The 20,853-nt window shown below is 38.2% G+C and overlaps 1 protein-coding gene across 1 annotated transcript; it reads left to right on the top strand.

Moving 5' to 3' along the window:
• The first annotated feature begins 2,011 nt into the window (after positions 1-2,011).
• Positions 2,012-3,202, top strand: LOC125845827 (uncharacterized). Its single transcript, XM_049525342.1, has one exon. The coding sequence runs from the start codon at positions 2,012-2,014 to the stop codon at positions 3,200-3,202; it is 1,191 nt and encodes a 396-aa protein (XP_049381299.1).
• Positions 3,203-20,853: the final 17,651 nt, after the last annotated feature.

The raw sequence follows: 20,853 nt of genomic DNA, 5'->3' as shown, positions 1-20,853 counted from the left end.
ATTTTAATTCGTAAACGTCTGAAAAATATAAAAATCAAGTAAAGGATATAAAAACACCTCAAAAAATATCCGAATCGCACCAGTTAGCGTAGAATATCGATGCGAATAAAATATCAAAATTTCACATTTTGTCGTGACTACCCGAAAAAATATCATGAATTTAAATTCGTAAACGTCCGAAAAGTATAGAAATAAAGAAAAAGACATAAAAACACCTCAATAAATTCCTTAATCCCGTTAGAATATCAATACGAATAAAATATAAAAATTTCACATTTTTCGTGACTGCCCAAAAAATATCAAAATTTTTAATTACTAAACATTTGAAAAAAGGTGACTTTTCTTTTTCGTGCTCTCAACGTATGTTAGTTAACGTGCATAGAGGTGGGCTATGGCGAGGGGAAGAGGCAGAGGAAGGGGACGTGGCCGAAAAATTCCTTCAATGATAATAAGAAGCTCAATAGGTACTCGAGTGGAAGGAGAAGAGGTACAAATGCAAGAGCAATCCAAAACCCTACAACTGAATGAAGTAGGAACAATAGAAAAAGTAACAACATCGAGGGCTGAAGTAGTGAGGCGATTGAGCTTAAATACTCCACCAACTATTGCAGGAGAACCTTCAGATCTGGAGTATGAGGAAGAGAAAGAGACTGAAAGCAATGGAACTGTAAATGTAGATACAGAAAACTTTGTTGATACAACAAAGAATGCTGGTGGGCTGTCTAAAGGGAAGGATAAGAGTACAGATGAACAATGGACTAATATGTTTAAGAATAATAGAGCAGCCAACAATGGTATGAACTTGACCTATTTCCCTCCACAAATAGTTGATGGTCAAACTATGGTTCAGCTGGAAGAAGTTGAGGTTCAAGTGGAAGAGGATAAATGGAAATGTGCTTTTATTGCTTATGTGATTGGGGAATCCCCCGGGTATAACACAATACATAAGTATATAACAATGAATTGGACGGCTGTGACTAAATCAGATGTATACCTACATGAAGAAGGGTATTACATAGTTAAGTTTCAGAATCTCAGCAATATAAATGAGATCCTATATACAGGACCCTATACTATCAATAATAGACCTATCATTTTAAAACAATGGAGTCTAGAATTTGACTTTGGGAATTAATTTTTAACTGAAATTCCTTTGTGGGTGATGTTTCCCAAATTGCCACTTAATTGTTGGGGTGTTGGATCATTAAGCATAATAGCTAGTGCGATTGGAGTACCTTTATTTGCTGATGAATGTATCACGAAGCAAACAAGAATTTCATATGCTAGAATGCTCATTGAGGTTAATGTTACTAAGACTATACCTCAACAGATAACAATTATGGATTCCAATGGAGGAACATTTATGCAGGAAGTGGTGTTGGAATGGAGACCTCAATTTTGTGATAAATGTCAGAAGATAGGTCACCAATGTCAATCAAGCATAACAACTAAGGAAGAGCGACCAAAGAAGAGACAACCAGGGAAGAAAGTAACTCATGTATGGCAATATAAAGGACTAATTCAACTGAAGGAGCAGATATGTGTGCAGAACAGGGGACAAGAAGCAAGAGAGATCAAGCGCTGTAACAAAACTGATAAGGGGAATCATGAGATAGAGAAGGAGCAGGGCAAACAAAATTCAGGGGAGATAGCACAATTTAATCTAAGACCAAATGCTGGAGGTACACATCTGGATTTTAGCCTTACTAATTTTCCTATATTAGCAGAAATACCAACTAGAAATGGGTTTAGAGAGCCTTATGCATAGCAAACTTGCTTCACTACATATTGATAGAGATGGAGCCCCCAACACTTGTTGATGAAATGGGTCTTTTGGAATGTGAGGGGTGTGAATAAAAGGTATAAGCAGGATGAACTTAAAACCTATCTGCAAACCAATAAAATAAGTATAGCTGGGCTTATAGAAACAAGAGTTAAGGAGCATAATATGACAACAACCCTTAGGGGGGCAGCACCAGGATGGGGAATAATGCACAATTATAATTCAATTATGAATGGAAGAATTTGGGTGATATGGGATGAAAATTGGTATGAGACCAACATAATTAGGTGTACTGCCCAAATAGTGCACTGCCTGATCAAGGACAGAACCAAAGGCCATCAGATTGTGCTCACTATGATCTATGGATATAATACAATAGAGCAGAGGAAAGAGATGTGGTTAGAGTTGAACACCTTGGCACAAGGGATTACTCAACCTTGGCTCATTACAGGGGATTTTAATGCTCTACTCACCCCACAAGATAGATTAGCTGGAGCAAATGTGAGTCTCAATGAAGTGAAGGATTTTGCAGATTGTGTTAAAGATATTGGTGTCACTGAATTACAATGGCAGGTGCACTACTATTCTTGGACTAACAAACAACATGCCACTGATAGGATTTCCAATAGGATTGATAGAGTGTTTGGGAATTATGAATGGATGGAGAAATGGGGACATGTTACTACTGAGTATGGGAATCCAAGTATATCAGATCATTGTCCTATGCAGCTCACAATGCAAATAACTCAGCACAATGTAAAGGTAAAATTCAAGTTCTTTAATGTATGGACTGAACATGACTCCTTCATGAGTTTAGTGGAGAGTGTATGGAAGCAAGATTATGGTAAGGGTAGCATGAAGAAGGTGTGGTGCAAATTAATAGCTCTTCAGTCTGCTTTAAGGCAACTTAATAACAAGGAATTCAAATATATTAGCCAGCAGATTGAGAAGGCTAGATATGAGCTTAGTAGAATCCAAGAAGAACTGTTTGATCAAGCCACTGGTGATTTAGTTGAGCAAGAAAAAGAGATCATGATGAAGCTGGAGAAATGGTCGATAATAGAGGAGAGTGCACTAAGACAGAAATCAAGGACAAGATGGATCCAACTGGGGGATGCTAACAACAAATACTTCAGTGCAATCATAAAGGAGAGAACTCAAAAGAAGCAAATCAGATGTATCACATCACTCACTGGACAGGTGATGTATGAACCACAAGATATCCAAAATGAATTTGTACAATTCTATAAAGGACTTATGGGATCCTCAGTCACTACACTACCAGCTATAGATGTCCAGGTGATGAAGAGAGGACCCACACTGTCGAGGCAACAAAGGATAGATTTATGTGCTGATATAACTGAAGAAGAGATTACAACAGGGTTGCAATCCATTGGGAATGACAAAGCCCCCGTATAGATGGATTCAATGCTTATTTCTGTAAGTATACTTGGAAGATCATAAAAGAGGATATTATTGATGCAGTTCAAAGTTTTTTCAAAACTAGGACAATTTACAAACCTGTCAATTGCACACTAGTAACTCTTATCCCAAAAGTGCAAAACCCAAAAACTATGAAGGAATACAGACCAATTGCCTATTGTACTGTACTGTATAAGATCATCTCCAAAGTATTGGCAAAAAGTGATACGATTCTCACAAGAGAAACGACGATAATATGCGGATATAAAAAAACAACAAAGTAAAGATAGATACACACACAAGAGGAAACAAAAGGAACCAAAGGGTATATTAAACCCAATGACCTTGATTTGTTGATCCAACTACCTCAAAGGAATCAATATCCCAAGCAACCAACTTTTCTAACAAAAGGCAACAAAAGTTTAACCAAGCTCTCAACACTCAAACATGAATTTTCAGTTTTCAACATTCAAAATAATCTAAGTCTAAAATGAACCCAAACTAGCTATTTATAGTTTTAGGATAAAAGAGCTAAAAAGTGACCCGAAGTGCCAAAGGGCGAGTTGGGTCAGGTCGCCTAGTGGATTGGGCGACGCGCCGACCTGGTTGGCGAGTATTCCTGTGTGGTCTTTAGCCATGGCCACGTTCTAGAACTTTAGGCGAGCTGGGACTATCGCCTAGTGCCTTGGGTGATGCGCCAAGTGGGTCCTGCTCACCAAAAGGACCCCATGCAATCTTCAAGGTCTGAAATCCCTTGTTTGCCATCAGTACCATCTAGAGGACCTCCATCTTCATGAATAACCCTTCCATACTTTGAAGGTCTTGAGCTTGGCTTCTAGTAAATGGCCTTGATGAAATTTGTATTGCATCATTCTCTCCTTCTTGAAAAGAATTTGTCCTCAAATTCGACGGATCATCAGCATCAACAATTGGAAAATGGGACAGGTCACACACATTGAAAGTGTTGTGCACTTGATATTCCGAAGGGAGGGCAACCTTGTAGGCGTTGTCGTTGAGCCGCTCATCACTAGAAATGGTCCATCACCTTTCGGCATTGGCTTCGTCTTGCAATGGGTGGGGAATCGCTCATTGCGAAAGTGTACCCACACCAAATCACTTGGTTCAAACACGATCCTCTTACGGCCTTTGTTATCCATTTTGGCTACGTCTTGGTTCTTCTTTTCTAAGTGCAGCCACACTTTTTCATGAAGATTCTTCATGGCTTCAGCTCGCTTATTCCCATCTAAGCTTAATACAACATCTCGAGACAGAGGAGTGAGATCTAAATGGGTTAGGGGTTAAAACCATAAACCACTTCAAATGGAGTTATGCCAATAGTACTATGAATAACTCGATTATATGCAAACTCAACGAAAGTCAAATGTTCCTCCCATGAGGCCAACTTTCCATGCACGACGGCACGAAGCATAAAACCCAAGGTCCGATTCAAAACTTTAGTTTGGCCATCAGTTTGGGGGTGGCAAGAAGTTGAGAACAACAACTTAGTACCAAGTTTACCCCACAATTCCTTCCAAAAGTGACTAAGGAATTTTGGATCGCTTTCACTTACAATGGTTTGAGGAATTCCATGCAATTTAACAACATGCTCAACAAACAAAGATGCTACATTGAAAGCATAATCGCATTTATGACATGGAATGAAATGAGCCATCTTTGAAAATTGATCAATAACAACAAAAATGCTATCTCTACCTCTTTTGGTCCTTGGCAAACCCAAAACAAAGTCCATAGAAATATCGAGCCAAGGTCTTTGAGGGGTGGGGAGTGGAGTGTATAAACCATGGGGAAGGAGGTGTGACTTAACAAGTCGACATTCAACACATTGACCACAAATTCGAACAATATATTTATGTATTTTAGGCCAATAGAATTGTTCCTTAAGAATTCCCCTAGTTTTCTCAATACCAAAATGACCCATTAAACCCCCATCATGTGCCTTCCTCACAAATATTTCTCTCCAAGAGCTCATAGGCACACAAAGTCTTTTGCCTTTGAACAAGAAACCATCAAACTTGGAATAGGGAGTAGAAGAGCTATCCCTCATCCACCTTTCCCTCTCCCATTCCTCAAAATCTTTGAAGATTTGAGCAAATACGGGATCCTTGGGATACAATGCCTTCAAGCATTCAAAGCCAATCAATTTGGAAGACAATGTATTTACCAACACACGTTTTCTAGACAAGGCATCGACCACCATATTTTCCTTTCCCTTTTTGTATTGGATTACATAAGGGAAATTTTCAAGGAATTCAATCCATTTGGCGTGCCTCTTGTTCAACTTTCCTTGGGCCCGAATATGCTTTAGGGACTCATGGTCAGTCCTAATGACAAATTCCTTGGGCCACAAGTAGTGTTTCCAATTACCCAAAGCCCTAATCAAGGCATACAATTCAAGATCATAAGTGGAATAATTCAAAGTAGCACCTTTTAGCTTTTCACTAAAATAAGCAATGGGTTTTTGGTCTTGCATCAAGACGGCTCCAATGCCTACTTTACTAGCATCACATTCCACTTCAAATATTTTATCAAAATTGGGTAATTGCAACAAAGGAGCGGAACTAAGCATGGATTTTAAAGCCTCGAAAGCTTTGGCTTGTTCCTCTCCCCACTTAAAAGGCTTATCCTTTCAGATTACCTCTGTCAAGGGGGCTGCTATGGTTCTAAAACCTTTGACAAATCACCTATAAAAACTAGACAACCCATGAAAGCCTCTAACATCGCTTATGCATTTCGGAATTTGCTAATTCTTAATAGCATCAATTTTAGACTCATCAACCTCAACCCTTCTTGAACTAACAACAAAGCCCAAGAAGACAACTTCATCAACATAAATTGAACATTTATCAAGATTAGCATAAAGTTGTTCCTTCCTAAGCACATCAAACACACACCACAAATGCTCAACATGATCATGCATGGTTTTGCTATAAATCAAGATATCATCAAAATAGACAACCACAAATTTCCCTATAAAGGGTTTCATCACATGATTCATGAGACACATAAAGGTACTGGGAGAAATAGTGAGACTAAATGGCATCACCAACCATTCATATAGACCAAACTTGGTCTTGAATGCGGTTTTCCATTTATCACCGGAGTTCATCCGAATTTGATGATAACCACTCCTAAGATCAATCTTTGAAAACACACAAGAGCCATTCAATTCATCAAGTATATCATCCAACCTAGGAATAAGATGACGATACTTTACTGTAATCTTGTTGATGGCTCGGCAATCAACACACATGCGCCACGTTCCATCTTTCTTTGGAACAATAGAACCGGCACGGCACATGGACTCATTCTCTCCTTCATATAAACTTTGTTGAGGAGTTCCTCAACTTGCCTTTGTAGCTCCTTGGTGTCCTCCAGGTTGCTTCGATAAGCCGGCTTGTTTGGCAATTGAGATCCCAGCACAAAATCAATTTGGTGCTCAATTCCCCGAAGAGGGGGAAATGCATTTGGAAGCTCCTTAGGGAAGACAACCTCATAGTCCTGCAAAAGAAAGGAAATAGAATTGGGAAGAGAAGAATGAGATTGGTTAGTTTGTAGCACATGATCCCTATGTGTGATAAGGATCAAAGAACTTTCGGACTCAATTTCCTCCCTTATCTCTTTGTAATTAGCCAACAATACTTGGCCCTTCCCTTTCAACTTTCTCCTTTCCTCCTCTTCTTGGCTCTCGGCCTCCACATGTTCCTCTTCACACTTCTTCTTTTCCCTCGACTCACTCATTCTTTGATATACATCATTAACTTGAGAGGGTGACATAGGGTGAAGAACATACTTATGATCATTCAACATAAGTGAATACTTGTTGGTTCTCCCATCATGTTTGGTTGAACGATCATGTTGCCAAGGCCTACCGAGTAACACGTGACAAGCTTGCATTGGGACCACATCACATAGAACCTCTTCTTGATACTTCCCAATCTTGAACTTGATCATCACTTGTCGATGCGCCCTTAATTCTCCACACTCACTCAACCATTGAAGTTTGTAAGGTGTAGCATGCTTAGTGGTAGGAAGTTTCAAGAATTCCACTAACGTTGTGCTAGCAACATTTGCACAACTCCCACTATCAATGATTAAGGAACACACACTATCCTTGATAAAGCATTTGGAGTGAAATAGATTCTCTCTTTAACTTGGATCATCTAAAGCTTTACTAATCATTGCTCGCCTCACCACATATAGAGGAACGACACTCTCTCCTTCTTTGACACAAAGATCTGGTTCCTCATCTTCCCCATCTTCAAACTCATCCTCTTCTTGAGGATCTTCTTCACCATCACCTGCTGGCTCTTCCTCAACACTAAGATATACCTCCCCTCCTTGCATTAGAGCGATCAATTGATTGGGATACTCACACATTATATGACCCCATCCTCTACATTTATGACATTGAATTCCTTTAGGCAATTTGGTTGGGTCAGTGATACCCTTTTCTCTTGGCGGGTACTTTGGAGTGTTCCCTTTGAAGGGCTTCTTCTCATACGTCTTCTTGAGATCCGAACCCTTTCCCTAACTCGACGAAGTTGGAACTATTTCTTTGTTCTTGCTCCAAGAATTAGAAGATGAAGTTTAATACTTAGACACTTTCTCCTCTTTGAATTCCATCTCTATCTCATGGGCTGCCTCAAAGACATCATTCAAAGTAGCAAACCTATGAATGGTCATCTTTGAAGAAATCTCTTTGTTCAACCCTACCTTGAAGCGAATCATGACATGCCCTTCAATTTCTCTATATTCCATCTTCATGACTATGTTTTGGAACTCGTCATGATAGGCTTCAACACTTTTGCTTCCTTGCCTCATGTTATACAATTTGGCAAGTAATCATTGGCGGTATCTCTCCTGAACATACTTAGCTCTCATCAATTTTTTCAACTCGGGCCATGGTGGAGGATGACCTTCTTGAACAACTAAGTGATACCTCTTTATGTACTCCCACCATCTGACAGCATACCCTTCAAATTGAGTGATAGCATAGCAACTACTTTTGACCTCTGCCAAATCATTGACATTGAAAATCCGGTCACATTTCGACTCCCATTCTAAGTAAGCATTGGGATTGAATTCCCTTTTAAATGTTGGAAGAGTTATTTTGATAGAGTTGATGCCAACATCTCGGCCTCCATGTCCACCTTGGTCATTGTAGTGGTAACCCCTTCGATGCCCTCCTTGATAGTGGTTACCATGTTCTTCTCTAGCTTCTTGACCAACTTCATGATTGACATTGACTTCCCATTGATTTCCACCTTGAGGGTGGTTCCCTTGTTGTATCCTATCAAGTGGCATTGGACCCAACCTACCTCTTGGCCCTCTTTGCAACACTAGACCTCTTGGTCAATTCCTTGGTGACTCATTCCATGGTGCTTCTTCACCTTCACCTTTATAACCTCTTTGATCTTCATCATTCCTCACCTCATTCACGAGATTTGGTGGTGGTTGTGGTCTTTTGTAAGGAATATTTTGGTTAGGTGGTGTTTGGTAAGGATGGCTTTGACTTGGTGGAGCTTCTTCACTCAGCGAGAAATGGAACGGTCGATTGGTACTTTGGCTATTCGAACCCAATTGATTGAAAGTTGGGTCCAAATCTTGGTGGAGGGTTCCGGGTGTGAGAGTAGGAGAATTAGTGTGATCATGCCCACTTGTAGAAGCACAAAAAGTAGCTTGTGGTGTGGCGTCATTGGAGTTGACTCTACCTTTCACAGTGGTCAGCCTTCCGTACATCCTTGATAGATCACCTCTCACATTGTTCAACATTTCCAATAAGGTTGTCAAAGTAATTTCTCCGACAGGTGCTTGAGTATCTCCTTCTGTCTCCATTGTACCTAACATTAAAACAACTCACGAAACAGCAAACAACGTTAGTGTTAATAAAATGAACTCACAATCGCTCGTGTTTACACACCTTTGATTTCCTCTCAATTGGAGCGGCTAATGTTGACAATTGTTTATACTCCGTCGATCACAAGGTACCAATTTCAACTCTAGGTCGGAATGGATTCTTGTTTGAAGAAGAACAGATGACTCGATTAAACAAACGAACTTGAATCAAGAATTAACTACGAAGTAAAAAAATGAGAAAAACACGAAAAGAAAAGGCACAAATAAAGAAGTGAATTCAAGAACCCATAGCCAACAAGTAAAGTAATTACGAGTTGAAAATTGGTTTAGGATTCTTGAGAACATTTGAGAATCAAAAGAACGAAACTAAGAATTTAGAGCCTTAGAAAGGGAGTGTAACTTGAGTTTTCGATCACCGAATGACCTGTTTTCTTCGTCTAAGTCAAAGTTCAGCTCGCCAACTTGAAGATGGACTCGCCAAACTCTGCAAATGGACAAGGAAACTCGACGATAGGGATGGTAGATCGGCGATGCGCCGATTGGACTCGGCGACCAAGGCTTGATCTCGCCAAAAATTCCAGTAGCTCCCTCAAATTGGCAGCCAATTCGGCGACCAACCTGCCCAAAGGGCGAGGTGTCGAATGGCTAGGCGATGCCCGCTTTTGCTCGCCTAATAAACCTTTTGCAGCTCCTTCAACGTTCTGAAATTTGAAATCTGGTGGTCCCCCCTTACACTTGTCCTTTAGTACTTACCCATTTTGGTAAATTCCCTCTTTAATAAATACTTTAACACTTTCTCTTTCTTCCTTTTCAGAATCAAACCCTTTCTTTTTTAGTATTCTTTCCCTTGAAGATTTGAATGTTCTTCAAGAACTTCAAGAATAAGATGAAGACCCAAAATAAAACCCTTAAAATTTTTGTCTCAGAATTTCACGAAAATTTAGGTGAAGACTCTCCTTGATGTGGGGAACAACACCCAATACTTTTATACTTCAATTCCAAACCAAAACCTTCAGATTTCAAAACCCATTTTCATATTCTTCAAGCTTCTTCAAGTCCTTAATGGTGGAATCTTGAATATAGCACCAAACTCCTTCCAATCTCAGCCTAAGACTCAAATAGGGTTGGAGAACACTATTCCAACCTTAGAAACTCAAACAAGACTCAAATTAACAAGACCCATTTCAGCAATTTCACAAAAATAAAAATGAATATATTTTTTTGTAACAAACCCCAAGACTAGATTCGTAGGAATGAAGCTAGACTCAGCTCTGATACCAAATGATACGATTCTCATAAGATAAACGACGACAATATGCGGAAATAAAAAAAACAACAAAGTAAAGATAGATAGACACACAAGAGGAAACAAAAGGCAATGAAATGGTATATTAAACCTAATGACCTCGATTCGTTGATCCAACTATAGCACCTAACTCTTACGATGACCTCAAGGGAATCGATATCCCAAGCAACCAACGTTTCCAACAAAAGGCAACAAAAACTTAACCAAGCTCTCAACACTCAAACATGAGTTTTCAGTTTTCAACATTCAAAATAATCTAAGTCTAAAATGAACCCAAACTAGCTATTTATAGTTTTAGGATAAAAGGGCCCAAAAGTGACCCGAAGTGGCAAAGGGCGAGCTGGGTCGGGTCGCCTAGTGGATTGGGCGATGTGCCGACCTGGTTGGCGAGTATTCCTGCGTGGTCTTCAGCCATAGCCACTTTCTGGAACTTTAGGCGAGCTGGGACCATCGCCTAATGCCTTGGGCAATGCGCCAAGTGGGTCTTGCCCGCCAAAAGGACCCCATGAAATCTTCAAGGTCTGAAATCCCTTGTTTACCATCAATACCATCTCAAGGACCTCCATCTTCATGAATAACTCTTGCATCCTTTGAAGGTCTTGAGCTTGGCTTCTAGTAAATGGCCTTGATGAAATCTGTATTGCATCAAAAAGACTACATGATGTTATTCAGAGTGTCATTTGTGATAGTCAGGCTGGGTTCATCCTAGGGATAAAGATATCTGATAATATTCTACTTACTCATGAATTGGTGAAAGCTTACACTAGAAATAATATATCTCCAAAAAGCATGTTGAAGATTGATCTCCAAAAAGCCTATGATTCAGTGGAATGGGACTACTTAGAGCAAGTGATGAGAGAGCTAGGTTTTCCTGATACATTTTCTCAGTGGATTAGACTTGTGTGAAAACAGTGAGTTACTCTATAGTTGTGAATGGGCAGCCTACTCAGAATTTTGCAGCAGCTAAGGGACTTAGGCAAGGAGATCCAATGTCTCCATTCCTCTTTGCTATAGCTATGGAATATCTTAGTAGATCACTCAAGGGGCTCAAGGATATGAAAACTTTCAAGTTTCATCCAAGATGCTCTAAGTTGGACATTACTCACTTATGTTTTGCAGATGGTCTACTAATATTCTCTAGAGGTGATCTGGAATCCATTATGGCCCTCCAAAGGTGTTTTTCACAGTTCTCACAAGCTTCAGGGTTGCAAGCAAATCTCCAAAAAAGTCCCATTTATTTTGGGGGAGTACATATAGGGGTGAGACAACAAATCATCCAGCAACTTGGTTACAAGATGGAGGAGCTACCTTTCTAATACCTAGGGATACCACTGTCTACTAAGAGACTATCAGTCATCCAATGGTACCCCCTTATAGAAAAGATCATGGCCAGGATCAATTCATGGACAGCTAGGAAGCTGTCATATTGTCACGCCTCAGATCTTATTAAGACGGATAGGCACCCGATGTCTAAATGGCCCGGGAGAACCAACTTAAAACCTGTACTTACCATACATTTAACTATGATAACTATGAAGCTATGACAAGCTTATATGCCCTGTAGTGATAAAAGACCGACATAGACAGGCCCAAAACTTATATACAACACTTGGCCGTGGAGGCCACAATTGTTAAGAGACAAGACACAACCAAACTTTATACATTAGTCTACAAAGCCTCTACAAGATAGACAACCTTACTTTAGGTCGGGACAAGGCCCCGCCTTACCCTTAACTACTATANTGAAAGTATGGAACAAAGCTGCAGTTACCAAATTATGCTAGGACCTAGCTAGTAAAGAGGATAAATTATGGATCAGATGGATCCATACTTACTATATAAAAGGTCAAAACCCGTGCCCAGAAGCCAAGCAAGCCAGCTGGATGGTAAGGAAAATCATGAGTACCAAGGATATAATTGAGCAGACTCAGCAAAGAAGGAGCAAGAAAGGAAGTATGATCAGGGAAATATATTTGCACTTGATTGGAGAGAAGCAAATAATTGAATGGAAGTGTCAAACGTTCAAGAATGCAGCAAGGCCAAAAGCCTATTTTATTATGTGGCTTATGCTCAACAAGAAAGTGGCAACAATAGACAGACTAGCCAAGTGGGGTGTGGAGGTATCCAAGACTTGTGTCCTATGTCTGAATGAAAAAGAGACTATAGAGCACCTGATGGTTCAATGCCAATATGCCAAATATTTATGGAAAAGATTGCTCACATAGACTTAACTACATAGTGTAACTCCAGCAAATCGGGATCAGTTTATACAATGGAGCATACAACATGGAAAAGGGAAGGCTCGAGCAACCCAAATGTTCAAAATTATTTTTGTTGAATGTGTATATGGGGTGTGGATTGAGAGGAACAACAGAATCTTTAAGGAAAAGAAACGAACTACGGAAAGTGTGGCCAAGGAGATAACCTACATGACTATTGCTAGAGCTCCCCCAAGAATAAAAAATGTACTTACTGCTTTTAAATTCTAGTAATAGTATAGTAGAGTTGTAGTAAGTAGAGAGTTGTTTATTGAGAACAAAGCATGATGTGTTAGTTGCTTGGATTGTAATGTTTGCTCTTGGTGATTAATAAATCAGTTAGTTACAACAACAAAAAAAGATCCAAAAAATTTAAAAATCAAGAAAAAGACTTAAAAACACCTCCAAAAATTTCCGAATAGCACTAGTCACCTTAGAATATCTATACGAATAAAATATAAAAAATTTACAATTTTTCGTGAAAGCCCGAAAAATATAAAAAATTTAATTCGTAAAGGTCCGAAAAATATAAAAATCAAGAAAAAGAAATAAAACCACCTCAAAAAATTCCAGAATTGCACTAGTCACCTTATGGTATCGATACGAATAAAATCTCAAAATTTCATATTTTCTCGTGACTGCCCAAAAAAATATAAAAAAGTCTAATTCGTAAACGTCCGAAAAATATAAAAATCAAGAAAAGACATAAAAACATCTCAAAAAATTCCTGAATCGCTCAATTCACCTTAGAATATCGATAGGAATAAAATATCAAAAACATTTTTATTTCGTGACTGCCCGAAAAAGATCAAAAAATTTAATTCGTAAACATGCGAAAAATATAAAGATCAAGAAAAAGACATAAAAACACCTCAAAAAATTCCCGAATCGCACCAGTCACCTTAGAATATCGATACGAATAAGATATCAAAATTTTACATTTTTTCGTGACTGCCCGAAAAATATCAAAAAATTTAATTCGAAAAATATAAAAATCAAGAAAAAGACATAAACACGTCAAAAAAATTTCGAATCGCACCAGTAACATTTGAATATCGATATGAGTAGACTATCAAAATTTCATATTTTTTCGTGACTACTCGAAAAGTATCAAAAAATATTATTCGTAAACGTCTGAAAAATATAAAAATCAAGAAAAATACCTCAAAAAATTCCCAAATCACACCAGTCATCTTAGAATATCAATATGAATAAGATATCAAAATTTTAAATTTTTTCGTTACTGCCCGGAGAATATCAAAAATTTTAAGTCGTAACCGTCCGAAAAATATAAAAAACAAGAAAAAGACATAAAAACACCTCAAAAAATTCCTGAATCGCATGAGTAACCTTAGAATATCTATATGAATAAAATATCAAAATTTTACATTTTTTCGTGACAGCCCAAAAAATATAAAAAGTTTAATACGTAAAAGTCCGAAAAATATAAAAATAAAGAAAGTCATAAAAACACCTCATAAAATTCCCAAATTACACCAGTCACCTTAGAATATCAATACGAATAGAATATCAAAATTTCACATTTTTTTCATGACTGCTCGAAATATATCAAAAAATTTAATTCGTAAACTTCTGAAAAATATAAAAATCAAGAAAAAGACTTAAAAACACCTTAAAAAATTCTTGAATCGCTCCAGTCACCTTAGCATATTGATACGAATAAAATATCAAAATTTTACATTTTTTCGTGACTACCCGAAAAATATCAAAAATTTTAATTCGTAAACATCTGAAAAATATAAAAATTAAGAAAAAGACATAAAAACATCTCAAAAAAATTTCGAATCGCACCAGTCACATTAGAATATCGATACGAATAAAATATCAAAATTTTACATTTTTTCATGACTACTTGAAAAATATCAAAAAATTTAATTCGTAAAGGTCAGAAAAATATAAAAATCAAGAAAAAGCCATAAAACACCTCAAAAAAATTCCCGAATTGCCCTAGTCACCTTAGAATATCGATACAAATAAAATGTCATAAATTCAAATTTTTTTGCGAATATCTGAAAAATATTCAAAAATTTTATTCGTAAACGCCCGAAAAATATAAAAATAAAAAAAGACATAAAAATACCTCCAAACATTCCTGAATCGCACCAATCACCTTAGAATATCGATACGAATAAAATATCAAAAATTTACATTTTTTTGTGACTGCCCAAAAAATATCAAAATTTTAATTTGTAAATGTCTGAAAAATATAAAAATCAAGAAAAAGACATAAAAACACCTCAAAAATTTCTGAATCGCACCAGTCACCTTAGAATATCGATACGAATAAAATATCAAAATTCTACATTTTTTTTGTGACTGCTTGAAAAATATCAAAAATTTTAATTCGTAAACGTCCGAAAAATATAAAAATCAAGAAAAAGACATAAAAACACCTCAAAATTCCCGAATCGTACTAGTCACTTTAGAATATCGATATGAATAGAATATCAAAATATCTAATTTTTTCGTGACTGCCTGAAAAATATAAAAAAATTTAATTCGTAAACGTCCGAAAAATATAAAAATCAAGAAAAAGACATAAAAGCACCTTAAAAAATTCCCGAATTGCACTAGTCACCCTAGAATTTAGATACAGATGATGTCAGACATTTGTTCTTTTGCTCTCGGTGCATGTTAGCAAGGTAGCTAACACACACCTTTTGTGAACGCAAATGGCCACAAGGGAATTGAACGCCGGCTAACCGGGAAAGATGGTAACACCTTACGTTGGTAGTAGATGCATACTTTCTCCTCTCACTTTTGGAACATACCTCCCGCCCAAATTTCGACCCATCCCAAAAGAGGTTGAGGATGCTAGTTTGGAGATAGAGTCGCCCAACTCCGTCCACCTCCGGAGTTTTGGTACCTCTGGGCCAAATAGGAAGCTGCACTTTTCTAGGGTCACTGTAGATACAAATCCTCAAGTTAAGAAGGAATTTACATAAATTAGGAAGCTAGGTCAGGGGAAAGCGCTCACCTATGTTCCTCCGATCTCAAAAGATGGTAAATTTTATGTGAACATTATTGAAGCGGATGTAATGGAGCAGTCGAACTACTTGCAGAACTCATTGATTGGGTATGTAATTGGTGATACACCATACCTAAAATCAATTGAGAATTATGTTGATAACATCTGGAGCTGTGAGATAATGCACCCAAATCTTACTCCATGACACTGGTATTTTATATTCCGATTCAATTCAGCTGGAGACCGGGATAGGGTTCCTATAAATGGTCCACACACTTTTCACAATAAAACTTTTGTGGTTCAGCCATGGGAAATTAATTTTTTGTTCGATCGAAATTGAATAACCACTATACTGCTATAGATCACACTACCAGGTCTATCGGTGGGCTACTGGTCTAGTGAGGCTCTGAGCAAGATAGCTAACGGTATCGGGCAAACCAAAGCATACTGATCAGTTCATAGCAAGCATGGAACGCATTTTGTATGCTTGTATATGTGTTGAAGTAGATGTATCGCAACCTCTGGTTAAAGCCATTGAGATGATTACACCTACTTGCAATTTCCATCAGCCTGTTGAGTATGATTGGAAACCCAAATTTTGTGGACATTGTCTTCGATTTGGCCATCAAACAGATGAGTGTAGATCTGGACAGGACAACCCCCCAGAAGAGGAATTTAAGGAGGGTCAAAAGAGGAAGAAAAGGAATAGAAGAAGAAGGAAACATGTGAAACAAGGTTGGAAAGTAAAGGAACCTTCCAAAGAAGCAGTAAAAGATGATATGCAAAACGTAACTACTGTGAATCCAGTGTAGAGTATGGTGGGACAACCTAAGCAAGGTGAACCTAGTACTTCCAGGGTTGGGAACAAGTTCATACCACTGTTGAGTTTAGAAATTAAAGGGGATACATCAGGGACTTGGTGAAGCTCCAAACTTAGTATGATTATTGCCACATGGAATGTGAGTGGATTGAATCAACCCCTCAAGAAGAAAGAGCTCAAACTCTGTCTCCAAAAGCATAATGTTGACATGTTAGGGTGTTTGGAGACTAGAGTCAAGCAACTTAAGTCTCAAAGAATCCTCAATAAAGTGGGAAATGGATGGAACTCTAAATGCAACTATCCAGAAGCAGTAAATGGTCGAATATGGCTGCTTTGGAGATCTAAGGCACAAGTGCAGTTGTGGAAACAAATGAAATATTTATTCATTGCTATGTGGAGAACCAATATGGATCTTTCAAAGCCTATGTCACAATTGTCTATGCCAAGAATACAACTACTGAAAGAATTTCGTTGTGGGCTACACTAGTAAGAATAGGGACTACAGTCACAGACTCATGGGTGTTAAGTTGAGACTTCAATTCAGTACTGAGTTCAGATGATAGGTTGGGTTCCCCTGTGACACCTGCTGAAACCAAGGACTTTAGAGAATGTCTTGATACATCGCAACTTACACCATTGAGGTCGAAAGGTTGTTTTTATTCATTTTGCAATAAACAGGAGCTGGATCATAGAGTGTACTCAAGAATTGATTGGACCTTTGGAAATTATAAATGGATTCAGGTATATGGGAATGTGGAATCAGATTACCTAGCATCAGGGGTGTTTGATCACTCCCCGGTGCTATTACACTGCACACCAGGTGTGATTTCTAGGCCAAAGCCCTTCAAGTTATTCAAAACTATCCTGGATCATCCTAAATTTGTCGATATTGTCGCTGATACATGGGCATAAAGGTATAATGGCACAAGGATGTATCAACTGCAAAGAAAACTCAAAGCACTGAAGGTTAACCTGAAGGACCTCAACACTTATCTAGTATCCTATGCTAGACACCTGCAACAAACTAGACAAAAGCTTGAGATAACACAGGACATGCTAGCTTCCTCCCCCCTAAAAAAGCAACAGATAAATAAGGAATGCAACCTCATTCATGAAATGCATAAGTGGAGTATGGTTGAGGAGAAGGCACAACGACAAAAGTCTAGAGCTACCTGGATAGCTTGTGGAGATTTAAATTCAAAGTACTTACATGCCCAATACATAATTAGAGCTAGTCGGAATGTAATCACTACAATCTATGATTCCAAAGGAATGAAACTATTTGATCCGCGACTTGTTGAGGAATTTATTCAGTTCTTTACCAACCTGTTGGGCACAAATGCACCAGATGGAGTTCTTATCCCAAATTCAGTAGTGATCAAGAATGGCCAGTGCCTATTGAAACAACAAAAAATTACTCAGATTCAGGAGATCACAGAGGAAGAGATTACAACTGCGATAAAGGACATGCATGTGGATAAAGCACCAGGAGTGGATGACTTTCCTATTGAATTCTACACCAAGTAATGGCAGACTGTTTAAGCAGATGCCATTATGTACTTTCTATGGAAGCCATTTTTGCTTTATTTGCAGGATTTCACTATTGGGTAGGTAAAATCTTTGGTCGGACATACCCTGAAACTTTAGGTCAAATCCATTTTTGGATCACCTTTTTCGGGGTTAATATGATCTTCTTTCCTATGCATTTCTTAGGGCTTTCGGGTATGCCACGTCGCATTCCAAATTATCCAGATGCTTACGCTGGATGGAATGCCCTTAGCAGTTTTGGCTCTTATATATCCGTAGTTGGGATTTGTCGTTTCTTCGTGGTCGTAACAATCATTCCTTGTTCTGATCGCAGCACCATATCTTGACCCTTTTCTCGAATTGGTCCATTTCGAGTTGGCCCATTCCCCTTCGACTGGTCGTAAAAGGAGATCTGATCCCCTATTTGATCAGACCGCTCTGAGAAAGAGAAAAAGCAAACTCTCATAGTTCGGAGCCCAGCTCCAACAACTTCTTCGTAAGTGAGGTGAGGTACTTCTTTTGGTTTGAATAAGGGGTCACCCTTTTTTTGGTTGAAGTAGCCACAACTTTGGTCGTAGTCAGTTTAACCCCATAAACCCAGTCCACTTGCAGCCATGTTGATCAAAATGACTAAGTTCAGGTAAACTCCTTAAATCCTTTAGTTGTACTGCAGCAACCCTGATCCCAAAAGTGCCTAACCATACATTGGTTAATGATTATAGACCCATAGCATGTTGTAACATAGTCTATAAGATCATTACGAAGGTTTTGACAAATAGGATGAAAGGAGTCATGAACACTATCATTAGCCCCTCTCAATCAACTTTAATTGAGGGTAGATCTATTATTGACAACATCTTGTTTAGTCATGAATTGCTTAAGTGGTACTCTAGAAAAGGGCTCTCACCCAGGTGTGTTCTGAAATTTGACTTGAGGAAAGCTTATGATTCTATAGAATGGTGCTTTCTAAAGAATATGTTGGTTGAACTGGGCTTCCCTCAGAAGTTTATTAGCTGGATAATGGAGTGTCTCACTACTGTATCATATTCATTGGTGCTCAATGGAGGTTTAACCAAGCCTTTCCAGGGAAAGAGAGGAATAAGACAAGGTGACCCCATGGCACCCTACTTATTTGTAATTGCAATGGAATACCTGCACAGGGAGTTGCATATGCTGACAATGAACCCAAATTTCCAGTTTCACCCCTGATGCAAGAAACTTGGAACCATTCATATTTATTTTGCTGATGATTTATTGATGTTCTGTAAAGCTGAAAGCACATCTATTGAATTAATCCAAGAAGCCTTTCACAAATTCTCTGCAGCTTCAGGGCTACAAGTAAATATAGACAAAAGCTCCATTTTTTTCTGGGGTAAAGGATCCAACAAAGAATCAGTTAATACAGGAACTGGGCTATTAGGAAGGAACCTTACCTTTCAAATACCTTGGGGTTCCTCTTTCATAAAAGAAACTAACAGTGGACCAATGTTTACCTCTGGTGGATAACATTCTGGACAGGATGAGATGCTGGACAGCGAAGTTGCTAGCTTATGCTGGCAGGCTTCAATTGATAAAGTTATAGTGTTTGGCATACAAACATATTGGGCACAAACATTCATCCTTTCAAAAAAGATAATGAAGTTGATCAATAGTCATTGCAGGATATTCCTTTGAACTGGATCCATAGACCCTTCAAAGAGAGCATTGGTCGCATGGGAGAAAGTATGTATGCCTAGAGTTGTAGGAGGCCAAAATGTCCTAAATTTGTACAATTGGAATAAGGCAGCAGTAGCAAAACAGTTATGGGCCACAGCATCAAAAGCAGACAACATGTAATAAAGTGGGTACACATATACTATATGAAAGGGGAAACACTGGAGACCTGCAACATACCCAAGAATGCAACTTGGATGATCAGGAAAATAATTGAATCCAGGAGAACTATTATGCAAGCACCAGAACTTCAGGGAAATCTACATACAAGACTTGAAATGCTGACAATAGGGGCAAGGTTTTCCATTAAAAAACTGTATATTGCTCAAATGCCACAACTCCCAAAATTTCCATGGAAGTGTATTACTCTACAAACAAGCAATCACCCTAGACACAAGTTCATCTTGTGGTTGGCTTTGCGGAAGAGACTAGCTACTGTTGACAGACTTGCATAGTTTGGGGTGCAGGTTGATTCTTTATGTGTGTTTTGTAAGGATGTTATGGAAATACAAGATCACCTATTTTTTGAGTGCCTCATTACAAGGAAGTTATGGTATAGGATACTGACATGGCTGGGGTTTACAAGAACCATTGGGGATTGGCAACAAGAGGTAGATTGGATCATCAGTTGGGCAACAAAAAGGGCAGGACAAGGTGCTATCATATGTTGTGCCTTTGCAATGGTGATCAATGGTATATGGAGGGAAAGGAATATGATCAGATTTCATAAAGGTACCTACCAAATTGACAGAGTGTGCAAGAAAATAGCTATACACATACACATCAAGGGCGAAAATCAGAAGACCTGGTGCTCAACGTTGCAGCAACTAGCTTCAATACCATAAAGTCCTATGAAGTGAAATAGATAGCTGATAATGCTTTTTTTTAACTTTCATTGTTTTATTCTATATCAGTTTCGTTATCATGTAATGAAAGTGACTCCTTAGGCATGTAAGAAGTGAGTCCTGCGTAGGTTTTTTTTCCCATAGAGACACTTGGTCAGCACGTGTCTAGAGATGTAAATATTTCACTTTTGGAAATAAATTTTTATATACCAAAAAATAAAGAATATGGATATGAATAAAATATCAAAATTCTACATTTTTCCGTGACTGTTCAAAAAATATCAAAAATTTTAATTCGTAAACGTCCAAAAAT

This window comes from Solanum stenotomum, chromosome 11 (assembly GCF_019186545.1).
Source record: "Solanum stenotomum isolate F172 chromosome 11, ASM1918654v1, whole genome shotgun sequence".
Classification (NCBI taxonomy): Eukaryota; Viridiplantae; Streptophyta; class Magnoliopsida; order Solanales; family Solanaceae; genus Solanum; species Solanum stenotomum.
The sequence above is the reverse complement of the archived record's forward strand: the minus strand, read 5'-3'. Positions and strand labels throughout refer to the sequence as shown.

What these genes read in the sequence shown, in the direction of transcription:
- LOC125845827 (XM_049525342.1), top strand. Translation starts at nt 2,012, where the DNA reads ATGAATGGAAGAATTTGGGTGATATGGGATGAAAATTGGTATGAGACC.